Here is a 12,467-nt window from a genome sequence, read left to right as displayed (position 1 = left end):
ATTCCTAATGAAATCCTACATCCCTGGCTTCTCACAACCATAACAGGTACAGGAAACTCTGGTTCATCGCTTTGTGCAACTCCTCCCTGCTAGTCTAAAAGATTTAGGTTGGGTGCCTGGGTGGCTCAGTTGGTTAGGCATCTGCCTTCAGCTCAGGTCATGATCCCGGGGTCCTGGGATCGAGCCCTACATCAGGCCCCCTACTCGGCGGCGAGTCTGCTTTTCCCTCACCCTCTGTGATTGCTTTCGCTCTCACTCTCTCTCAAATAAAAAAAAATTTAAAAACTTTAAAAATTAAAAAAAGATTTAGGTTCCACAACCCAGACTATGCCCACCATCATTGAAAAACTTTTCTCGTTCCTACTTAGATTAAAAAAAAAAACAAACCCTGGCATTCTCACCCCACTTCATGATACAACGATCCCTACTTGGTAATTCACTGCTTCTGAAGACTTCTATCTTGCACTTCAGAGTTTCAGTTGTCTTTGAGTTCCACTGAAACTGGAGTCCCACACATTTCTCATTCTTTTTTCTTTTCTAACAATGATTTCCACAAGAGAAGGTAAACATACTAACTTCAGATTCCAATCCCAAAGTTTGAGTCCCCCAACTTGAAACTCTTCTTCGTCCTATTAGCCCTGGACCCACAATCTCTAGTTTCTCATACCATGTCACAAACCACCTCTTTCCATGCTGAACAATTTGCTGGGTCCTCCTCAGTTTCATGATCTCTGATGTCGTAGTTCACGAGATTTCCACCAGGACTTCTTCTCGCATGTTCTTAGTAATTCCAGAGGCCACCTCCTCTAATCCTGGCAGTTTAGGGTTAATAATTTCCCAATTTACATCTCCAGTATGGTGATGGACATCTATCCCCTACTCTAGATTTTGTATGCACTCATCTATGACATGTGGAAATGGAAAGTAGTCATCTCAATTTAAGCTCTACCAATGTAAATACTTAATCGCCCTAAAACTGCCTTCTCAGAACCCTTCAAATTATAATACACCACAATTTTCTCTCTCTTGTCCTCATTAAATATACTTCAGGGTTCTTACTTCACTACTTAACATATATGTTTGTTTCATTTTCCCTCTCAAGAAACTTCAAGTTCCGTAAAAAGGACATTTTTTTTATTACTGTTGTTATCTGCACAAGAAAATGACCACTGCCTAGAATTTTCCAATTAACATACTGAAAGAATAAACAAATGTATGAATGCCTTAAAGCAAACAGTCCTTGAAAATGGACAAAAGGAAAACATTAAGAATCTAGAGAAAGTAATTAACCAAAAAAAATGCCAAGAGATACAGCTAGGTATTGGATTTTGGGTAAGTCTAAGAAAATAGAGGGTGATTAAAAAAAGAAGGGGATATTTGTGTGTGAGAGCCATATTTTGAGAGTGAAGAATGCATGAGTCTGACACATGCAGACTCACTGTCCTAAGGTCTGGACCTGGGAAAAGCACTGGAGAAAACAGCCCAGCACGGCCAACATCTGCTGTGCTCTCCTCTTCCCAGACCCCTGCCCAGTATGCACGGACTGACCTGGGAGGCTCTGGGTTGGGGCTTCCTCTACAGTCCATGGCTCTGCTCCTTGCTCCAACTTGACAATCACCTCAGGTTTGGTAATGCAGTGCCCTGTTGATCAGAAATAAAGTGGGACTTTTAACAAACAGCTTAAGTTTCAGGACCTTTGAAGAACGACAAGAGCACAGCTGCAAGAACTGTACAATGAAGGGCCAATGTGAACCTCTGATTAGAAGGGTGAACACTAACACTCTTCCAGGCCTCGAATCTTAAACCTAAGTAGCATTTAACTTCATAAACAGTTGCACATTTGCCAATGAAGAAAAAACTGCTTACACTTACTAGGACACTTTCACTCACCCAATGACACCAGGCTACTGTACGTCTCCAGCATCACAACCCTGTACAGGGTCCGCTGAGCATCATCCAGGTCCTGCCACTCCTCCCAGGAGAAGTTTACAACCACGTCCTCAAATGACACCAACTCCTGTAATGACATGTGCCTCAATTCAAGGCATCAGCCTGGATCAGAACAGAGAGTCTAAGAGTTCATTCTTTTTTGTGTGTTTTGTCTTGTAAAATACACCATGGTTTGTACTCTGTACTGTGGGGTAAAGAGATACCACAGTAGAAATTTCCTACCTCTGCGATAATTCATTTGTTCCTAAAAATACTATTATAAAGTTTCTCTTATACCTTGAACTGTCCTTGTTGCTAGAGATGGAAAGACAAATAAAATTCTGCTCCTCAGCATGTATGATCTGGTAATGGAGGCATATATATGAAGACATACTTGAGGGCGCCTGGGTGGCTCAGTTGGTTAGGCGACTGCCTTTGGCTCAGGTCATGATCCTGGAGTCCCGGGATCGAGTCCCGCATCGGGCTCCCTGCTCGGTGGGGAGTCTGCTTCTCCCTCTGACCCTCCCCCCTCTCATGTGCTCTCTCTCTCTCATTCTTTCTCTCAAATAAATAAATAAAATTTAAAATAAATAAAAAATAAAGATATACTTGAAATACTGCACTAGATAAACCAGGTTAAACACACGTTTAACGTAGACTAGAGTAATAAAAGAGAAAACAGCTGTCCTTTGTACTATCCAGTTACACTTCACTGAAGAGCCAAACATGTCAGCTATTCCATGTGAACCCCATGTTCTCACAAATATGAGGCTATAGCAGAAGTCACGAGAGCAAGACGAACACATTCTACATTAACAGAAGCACAAACAGTGCCATGTCGAAGTGACTGCTCCTGGGCTGTGGTGAGAGATAAAGGCAGTAAAGGTATTTAAGGAACTGATTATAGTGGTTCTGCAGTTAAATATTTGACCGAACTCCAAAAGAACAAATGTGAGGTACTCAGATTGTCTTCTGTTTTTACAAATTAAAAGCATGTAAAAGGCATCCTAGTATTTCCTCCATATATCCCAAAGGGTTGCTTATATCTACCCCAGGGTAAGCACCTCCCACTTCCTACGCCACAGGGTGTAAATAGTGAGGGGCCCATAAAAAGAGGTAAGTTACGTAACCAGATTTGCATTTTAATAGTCATCCCCTATAAGGAAAATGGGGAGAGCTTAAGAGAGAGTCAGAGGGGACAAACTTGAGGTGAAAGGATATAGAGCAATTAGATTACAGAATAGGGAACTAATCCCAAAAAAAAAAAAAGAAAAGAAAAAGCAGGAACAGAATTTGGCACTAATTTGCTCTGAGAAGGATGAAGGAGGAGTTTTCCTACCAGGCTGTCTGTACAACCGGCTAGATACAGGTACTGTAAGGTGAAATTGGAAAAGAGGACACAAGAGTGCACTGGGCACAAAAGACACAGATCTTGGACACAGCATGTTTGAAGTTTCTGTGGTCAGGTATGTAGGGATGTCAAAATGGCAACCGGTTATATGATCTAGAGCTCAAGAAAAATCTAAGTTGAAGATAAAGATTTGGGAAGCTGCAGAATTTTAGCAGTAGCTGACTGAAGCCACCAAGTGAATGAAAGAGCTCAAAGAGAAACCTAAGAGATTGAAAGGAGAAAAGGAACAGATACCATGCTTTAGGAAATACCAATATTTACTGACACAGAAAGAGACCATGACACAGAGAAAGAATTTCTAAAGATTAGTCTAGGAATAGAAATAACCCCCATATTAAGAAATTTATTAAAACATGTCATCATAGTCATATTTCTGAAAAGCCCTATGATCATTTAAATAAACACTGAGCAGGTATCTACAAAATAACCTCCCATTTGTAATAACCATCAACAAAAGAGGATTTAGAGGATGCATCCTTAAAATGATACAATGTAAATGTCTTACCCCAAAGCCAGCATCACACTTAATGAGGAACCACTGGCATATAAGGATGCGCTACAACCACAGTTATTCAAAAATCTACAAGTGATAACAGTCAATGCAATTAAATAGAGATAAAATATAGTGAAAATGGTCATGATTTACATATATTTTTTACCTAGAAAACCCAAGAATCCTATGATATATTCTATACAAAAAAGAATTTTCTGTAAGAAAATTTTATAAATTACCAGACTATAAAAAATATACATCAAGTTCATATACAAAAACCACTCAAACTATAACAACAACAACAACAAAAAGCAGAATACATATCAACACATTAACAGAAAACATACTAAACCATGTCAGGGGAAAAAATATGAAGGATACAAAAAGAACTAACAAAGGAAAAGACATACCATATTCATGAATAGGAAGGATCTACATCAAAAACATCAATTCTCCCAAAATCAGTAAATTAATATAATTTATCCTAATAACACATTCTTAGATACACAAAAGATAATTTAAAAGTTCATATAAAAAATTTGGCAAGAATTTGACAAGAGGTGGGGCAACTCCACTCAGACAAAGAAATCTGAGAAGCAGCACAGCAGGCCCCTCCCCCAGAAGACAGACTGGAAGAACACGTGGACTACAACTTTATGGATCCCACAAGACTGTAAAACTCCAGCGGCAGGGGAAAATAGTATATTGCACTACAGGTGTTTTCTCATGATTCATTTATCTTTCAGTCTAACATTTTCCATTTCTTTTTTTTTTAACTTTTTTCCATTTCAAATACCTTCTTGTTTTACCAACTTATGTTCTTAAGTCACTTTTTAACTTGTATTTTTTACATCTACATTTTACAGACATATGCTTCATTTTAGTCCTTTTTTCACTCAATTTCAATTTTATTTAATTATATGATTTCAATTTTATTTCATTATATAAATATATATGTACATGTATACACACACACACACAAACATATATATATAGGTTTTGCTTTCTTTGCAATTTTGAGATGTAGTGTCTTCTAACACACAGACCAAAATTCAATCAGGAACAAGTAGATCACCCTGCTTTGTCCACCCTGCAAGTTTATAGTCTCTCCCCACCCCTTTATTGTTTTGTTTCATTTTGGTTTTGTTTGCTTTTCTGTGGTGGCTTCTGACCACTTTGGATTTTTCTAGGGTATATTTAGCTTGGATCATGGTTGTTATTTTGGACTCTGTTCATTTGCTCACCCAGCCTTCTCTGGACAAAATGACTAGAAGTTGGAATTCACAACAAAAGAAAGAACCAGAGGCAATGTTCTCTGCCACAGAGCTAATCGATATGGATATAAGATGTCAGAGATGGAATTCAGGATAGCAATTATAAAGTCATTAGCTAGGCTTGAAAAAAGCACAAATGATAGTACAGAATCTCTAAGTGCAGAAATGAGATCTAATCGGGCCACACTTAAAAATGCTATGAGTAATATGCAGTCTAAATTGGTTGCTCAAACAGCTAGGGTAAATGAGGCAGAAGAGAGACTAAGTCATCTAGAAGACAGGCTGATGGAAAGGAAGGGAGTTGAGGAAAAGAGAGAAAGACAACTCAGAGCCCATGAAGAAAGGCTTTGAGCAATTAATAATGCCCTGAAACGAACCAATGTCAGAATTACTGCGGTGCCTGACAGGGAGGGAAGAGAAAGAGGAACAGAAGGTATATTTAAGCAAATCATAGCTGGGAACTACCCTAATCTGGGGAAGGAAACAAGTATTCATATCCAAGAGGCAGAGAGAACCTCTTCCAAAATCAATAAAAATAGATCAACACCCCAACATGTAATAGTGAAGCTTGCATATCCTAGAAAAAAAGAAGCTATCCTGTGAGGAGCTAGGGAGAAGAGGTTCCTTACATATGGGGGGAGGAACATCAGAATGACATCAGACCTATCCACAGAAACGTGGCAAGCCAGAAAGTGCTGGCATGAGATATTCAGGGTACTAAATGAGAAGAACATGCAGCCAAGAATTCATTATCTAGCAAGGCTGTCATTCAGAATGTAAGGAGAGATAAAGAGCTTCCAGGACAAACAGAAACTAAAAGATTATGTGACCACCAAGCCAGCCCTGCAAGAAATATTAAGGGGGATCCTGTAAGTGAAGAGAGACCCCAAGAGTACCATAGACCAGAAAGTAACAGAGACACTCTACAGAAACAGGGACTTCACAGGCAATACAATGGCACTAAATTCATATTTTTCAATAGTTACTCTAAATATAAATGGGCTAAATGTTCCAATCAAAAGACAAGGGTATCAGATAGAATAAAAAAGCAAAAACCATCCATATACTCTCTAAAACAGTCTCCTTTTAGACCTAAAGACACCTCCAGACTGAGGTGTGGAGGTGAGGGCATGGAGAACCATTTACCAAACTAACAGACCTTAAAAGAAAGCTGGGGTAGCAATCCTCCTATCAGACAAATTAGATTTTATTTTATTTTTTTAATATTTTATTTATTTATTTGACAGAGAGAGACACAGTGAGAGAGGGAACACAAGCAGGGGGTGTGGGAGAGGGAGAAGCAGGCTTCCCACTGAGCAGGGAGCCCGATGCGGGGCTCGATCCCAGGACCCTGGGATCATGACCTGAGCTGAAGGCAGATGCTTAACGACTGAGCCACCCAGGCGCCCCGACAAATTAGATTTTAAACCGAAGATGTAGTAGTAAGTGATGAAGAGGGACACTATATCATACTTAAAGGGCCTATCCAACAAGAAGATCAAACAACTGGAAATATCTAAGTCCCAAGAAGGGAGCAGCCAATTATATAAACCAATTAATAACCAAAATAAACAAACATATTGATAATACATTAATAGTAGGAGACATCAACATCCCACTCACAGCAATGGACAAATCATCTAAGCAAAAGATCAATAAAGAAACAAGAGCTTTGAATGACACACTGGACCAGATGGACTTCACAGATATATACAGAACATTCCATCCTAAAACAAGAGAATATTCATTCTTCTCAAGTGCACATAGAACTTTCTCCAGAATACATCACATACTAGGTCACAAACAGGTCTCAACCGATACCAAAAGACTGAGTATTCCCTGCATGTTTTCAGACCACAGTGCTTTGAAACTGAAACTCAATCACAAGAAGAAAGTTGTAAGGAAATCAAACACTTAGAGGTTAAAGAGCATCCTGATAAACAATGAATGGGTCAATCAGGAAATCAAAGAATTTAAAAAACTCATGGAAACTAATGAGAATAAAAACACATCGGTTCAAAACCTTTGGGATACAGCAAAGGCGGTCCCAAGAGGGAAGTACATTGCAACACAAACCTCTCTCAAATAAAATGAAATCTTAAACACACAAGTTAATCTTACACCTAAAGGACCTGAAGAACAGCAAATAAAGCCTAAACCAAGCAGGAAAAGAGATATAATAAAGATCAGAGCAAAAATCAACAAAATAGAAACCAGAAGTAGAACACATCAATGAAACTAGAAGATGGTTCCTTGAAAGAATTAATAAGATTGATAAACCTCTGGCCAGAATTATCCAAAAGAAAAGAGTAAGGACCCAAATTAATAAAATCATGAATGAAAAGTGAGAGATCATGACCAACAGCAAGGAAATCGACAAAATTTAAAAATGTGTTAGGAGCAATTATATACCAACAAATTAGGCAATCTAGAAGGAAAGGATGCATTCCTGGAAACTTATAAACTACCAAGACTGAAACAGGAAAAAACAGAAAATCTGAACAGACCCATAAACAGGAAAGAAACTGAAGCATAATCAAAAATCTTCCAACAAACAGGAGTCCAGGGCCACATGGCTTCCCACAGGAATTCTACCAAACATTTAAAGAAGAAATAATACCTATGAAACTGTTTCAAAATATAGAAATGGAAGGAAAACTTCCAAACTCTTTCTATGAGGCCAGCATTACCTTGATCCCAAAACCAGAGAAAGACACCATCAAAAAGGAGAATTACAGACCAATATTCCTGACGAACATGGATGCCAAAAAACTCAACAAGATACCAGCAAATAGGATCCAACAGTACATTAAAAGGATTATTCACCACATCCAGGTAGGATTTATTCCTGGGCTGCAAGGTTAGTTCAACATCCACATACCAATGTGATAGATCACATTAATAAAACAAAAGACAAGAACCTTATGATTGTCTCAATAGATGCAGAAAAAGCATTTGACAAAATACAGCATCCTTTCCTGACTAAAACTCTCCACAGTGTAGGGATAGAAGGAACATACCTCAATATCATAAAAGCCATCTATGAAAAGCCCACAGCAGATATCATTCTCAATGCGGAAAACTGAGAGCTTTTCCCTTAAGGTCAAGAACACGAAAGGGATGCCCATTTTCACCCCTATTGTTCAACATAGTAGTGGAAATCCTAGCTTCAGCAATCAGACAACAAAAAGAAATAAAAGGTATTCAAACTGGCAAAGAAGAAGTCAAACTCTCTCTGTTCACTGATGACATGATACTTTATGTGGAAAACCCGAAAGACTCCACCCCCAAATTACTAGAACTCATATAGCAATTCAGCAATGTGGTAGGATACAAAATCAATGCACAGAAATAAACTGCTTTTCTATACACTAACAATATAACTGTAGAAAGACAAATTAAGGAATCGATTCCGTTCACAATAGCAACAAAAACCAAAAGATACCTAGGAATAAATTAACCAAAGAGGTAAAGGATCTATACTCTAGAAACTACAGAACACTTATGAAGAAATTGAGGAAGACAAAAAAGATGGAAAACCTTTCCATGTTCATGGATTAGAAGAATAAACATTGTGCAAATATCCTGCCCAGAGCAATTTACACTTTCAATGCCATCCCTATTAAAATACCATTGGCATTTTTCAAAGAGCTGGAACAAACAATCCTAAAATTTGTATGGAACCAGAATAGACCCCAAATCGCCAAGGGAATGATGAAAAAGAAAAATAAAGATGGGGGCATCACATTGCCTGACTTCAAGCTGTATTACTAAGCTGTGATCACCAAGACAGCATGGTATTGGCACAAAAACAGACACATAGACCAATAGAACAGAGACTCCACAAACGGACCCTCGACTCTGTGGTCAACTAATCTTTGATAAATCAGAAAAAAATTTCCAATGGAAATAAGACAGCCTCAAAGAAAAAAAAAAGAAAGAAAGAAAAAAGACAGCCTCTTCAACAAGTGGTGCTGGGAAAATTGGACAGCTACATATAGAAGAATGAACCATACACAAAGATAAATTCAAAATGGATGAAAGATCTCAATGTGAGAATCCATCAAAATCCTAGAGGAGAACATAGGCAGTAACCTCTTCGACATTGGCTGCAGCAACTTCTTGCAAGACATGTCTCCAAAAGCAAGGGAAACAAAAGCGAAAATGAACTTTTGGGACTTCATCAAGATAAAAATCTTCTGCACAGCAAAGGAAACAGCCAACAAAACTAAGAGGCAACCCATGGAATGGGAGAAGATATTTGCAAATGACATTACAGATAAAGGGCTGATACCCAGTATCTATAAAGAACTTCTCAAACTCAGCACTCAAAAAACAAATAACCCACTCAAAAAATGGGCAGAAGACATGAACAGACACTTCTCCAAAAAAGACATACAAATGGCCAACAGACACATGAAAAAGTGCTCCACATCACTTGCCATCAGGGAAATACAAGTCAAAACCACAATTAGATACCACCTTACACCTTACACCAGAATGGTAAAATTAACAAGATGGGGAACAACAAATGTTGGCGAGGATGCGGAGAAAGGGGAACCCTCTTATACTGTTGGTAGGAATGCAAGTCGGTGCAACCACTCTGGAAAACAGTATGGATGTTCCTCAAGATGTTAAAAACAGTGCTACCCTATGACCCAGCAATTGCACTACTAGGTATTTACCCCAAATATACAGATGTAGTGAAAAGAAGGGGCACATGCACCCCAATGTTCATAGCAGCAATGTCCACAATAGCCAAACTGTGGAAGGAGCCAAGATGTCCTTCAACAGATGAAGGGATAAAGAAGATGTGTTTCATATATACAATGGAATATTATTCAGCCATTAGAAAGAATGAATACCTGCCATTTACATCAACGTGGATGGAACTGGAGGGTATTACGCTAAGTGAAATAAGTGAAGCAGAGAAAGACAATTATATGGTTTCACTCATTCATATGTGGAATATAAGAATAGTACAGAGGATCATAGGGGAAGGGAGGGAAAACTAAATGGGAAGAAATCAGAGAGGGAGACAAACCATGAGAAACTCCTGACTCCAGGAAACAGAGGGTTGCGGAAAGGGAGGTGGGAAGGGGATGGGGTTACTGGGTGATGGGCATTAAAGAGGTGTGATGAGCACTGGGTGTTATACTCAACCATTTATCATTGAACACCAAATCAAAAACTAATGACATATTATATGCTGGCTACTGAATTTAATTTAAAAAAAAAGAAAGAAAAGTGCCTGGGTGGCTCAGTCCGTTAAGTGTCTGCTTTCAGCTCAGGTCATGATCCCAGGGTCCCGGGATCAAGCCCCGTGTCGTGCTCCCTGCTCAGCAGGGGGCCTCCTTCTCCCTCTGCTCCCCTGCTCCTGCTCTCTTTCTCTCAATCTTAAAAAAAAAAAGAAAGAAAGAAAATTGGGCAAGAATAAAAAAAGTATGGTACGTTATGCTTCTGTTCACCAAACTTTAGTGTCCCTTCCTTATTAGTCAGCTCTGGCTTCCATAACAAATACCCTACACTGAATGGATTAAAAAGAAAATTTCTTTTCTCAGATTTCTGTAGGCTAGGATGTCTAAGATCAAAGTGTCAGTCAATTCCATTCCCAGTGCAGACTATCTTCCTGGCTTACAGATGGTCACCCTCTTGCTGTGTCTTCTCATGGTGGGGAGGTAAAGATCCCTCCTCTTCCTCTTTTCATAAGGCCACCAATCCTATCAGATTAGGGCCCCACCTTTCAGACTTCATTTAAGAATAATTACTTTCTAGGGCACCTGGGTGGCTCAGATGGTTAAGCGTCTGCCTTCGGCTCAGGTCATGATCCTGGAGTCCCGGGATCGAGTCCCGCACTGGGCTCCCTGCTCAGCGGGGAGTCTGCTTCTCCTCCCTCTAACCCTCCTCCCTCTCCTGCTCTCTGTCTCTCGTTCTCTCTCTCTCAAATAAATAAATAAAATCTTAAAAAAAATAATAATAATAATTACTTTCTAAAGCCTTGATCTCCAAATACAGTCACATTGACAGTTAGAGCTGGCCTTCAGCATATAAATTCTGGGGGTATACAATTTAATCCATAGCACACCCTGTGGTGCCCTTCTCTGCAAAAGGATTAACATGGCTTTGAGGTGGAACTCACATAAGCAGATCTGTGTTCCTCCATTTATTTATCTTGCCTTGACAGATAATACGTGAATGGACATGACACATGTCACTTCTAAGTAGAAGCTGTAGGAGCCATGCATAGATCCCCATATTCTCCCTCTGTTAGAGGACCAACAATGTTACAGTTTAAAAACAAAACAACAACAAGAAAAAAAAAACACAACTCCTCTGTCTGGAACACTGAATAAAGCAGAAAGGAGAAAAAACAAAGCCAACCCATGATGAATAGGTAGTATGAACAAGAAAGAAACCTTTCTTGTGGGCCTAATTGATAATGAATGGGCACCATAACCAGACAGAAACAAATACCACCAACAACAGCAACAGCAGGGCAAAGAAACCGGTTTAGCCCCTGCTACCAGGGGCTAAACGATAGATCACAGTGTTACTTACAATAACCGATACTTATGTATGTAGGGTTACCGAAGTAACATGAGTGGTATGTACTAAGTCACATAATGTTTACCTCACGGGCTTAAAGCTTTAGAAAAAGAGGTGGGAAAACATCATTAGTAGTAAATATCAGCTACTAGTCACTGCCTTTAGTAAAGTACTGTAGGAAAGTGATGAGCTCGGGGGGAAATAAACAGTCCAGTTTATAGGGATGAAAGAAAAGTGAGAAATACTAGAAATCCAGGAACCTGTAGGACTGAAAAACTTTCTAAGTATTTCCCATTTTATCTGTTATTAAGGCTAAAAAAGTTGTCTCTTCCAGTTCTTACAGAAAAAAATATGAGAAATGCTTTGAGAGTCAAGGGTAATTAAATTCAACTTCATGGGAGTAACAAATATAAGTTACGACCACAACATGCTATGACACAACTGAACCTTGAAGACAACATGTTAAGTAAAATAGCCGCAGGAAGATGAATACTGCATGGCTTCACCTTGAGAGGCTCAATTCATGGACACAGAAAATAAAACCATGGTTGCCAAAGGCTGAGTTAGAGGGGATAGGTTGTTGGTATTTAATGAGTAGAGCAACATTTGGGAAAGATGAAAAATTTCTGGAGATCTGCCCAACAATATGAAGATAACTAATGAAATTGAACTGTACTCTTAAAAATGGTCAGAATGAAAACAATGAATCGTGGATCACTACATCAAAAACTAATGATGTATTGTATGCTGACTAACATAATAAAATAAAATTTAAAAAAATAAGTCAGAATGGCCAATTTGTGGTTATGTATAT

The 12,467-nt window shown here is 38.9% G+C and overlaps 1 protein-coding gene across 10 annotated transcripts in view; it reads right to left on the bottom strand.

Moving 5' to 3' along the window:
• The window catches only part of LOC123846982 (zinc finger protein 883-like), a 33,826-nt gene that overhangs the window by 16,077 nt on the left and 5,282 nt on the right, over positions 1–12,467 (bottom strand). For 9 of the 10 annotated variants that reach the window (XM_064595510.1, XM_045879135.3, XM_045879134.3 and 6 more), the window contains 2 exons: positions 1,891–2,017; positions 1,549–1,641 (listed from right to left, as the gene is read on the bottom strand). In XM_064595510.1, the coding sequence (XP_064451580.1) occupies positions 1,549–1,641; positions 1,891–2,017 (220 nt within the window). Of the gene's footprint in view, positions 1–1,548; positions 1,642–1,890; positions 2,053–12,467 lie in introns of all 10 variants that reach the window. The other variant, XM_064595513.1, reaches the window with a different exon arrangement.

Source organism: Mirounga angustirostris, unplaced genomic scaffold (genome assembly GCF_029215605.1).
Source record: "Mirounga angustirostris isolate CCGP_5_RB_7025 unplaced genomic scaffold, mMirAng1.0.hap1 SCAF_6, whole genome shotgun sequence".
Taxonomy (NCBI): domain Eukaryota; kingdom Metazoa; phylum Chordata; class Mammalia; order Carnivora; family Phocidae; genus Mirounga; species Mirounga angustirostris.
This window is presented reverse-complemented; position numbering and strand designations above follow the sequence as displayed.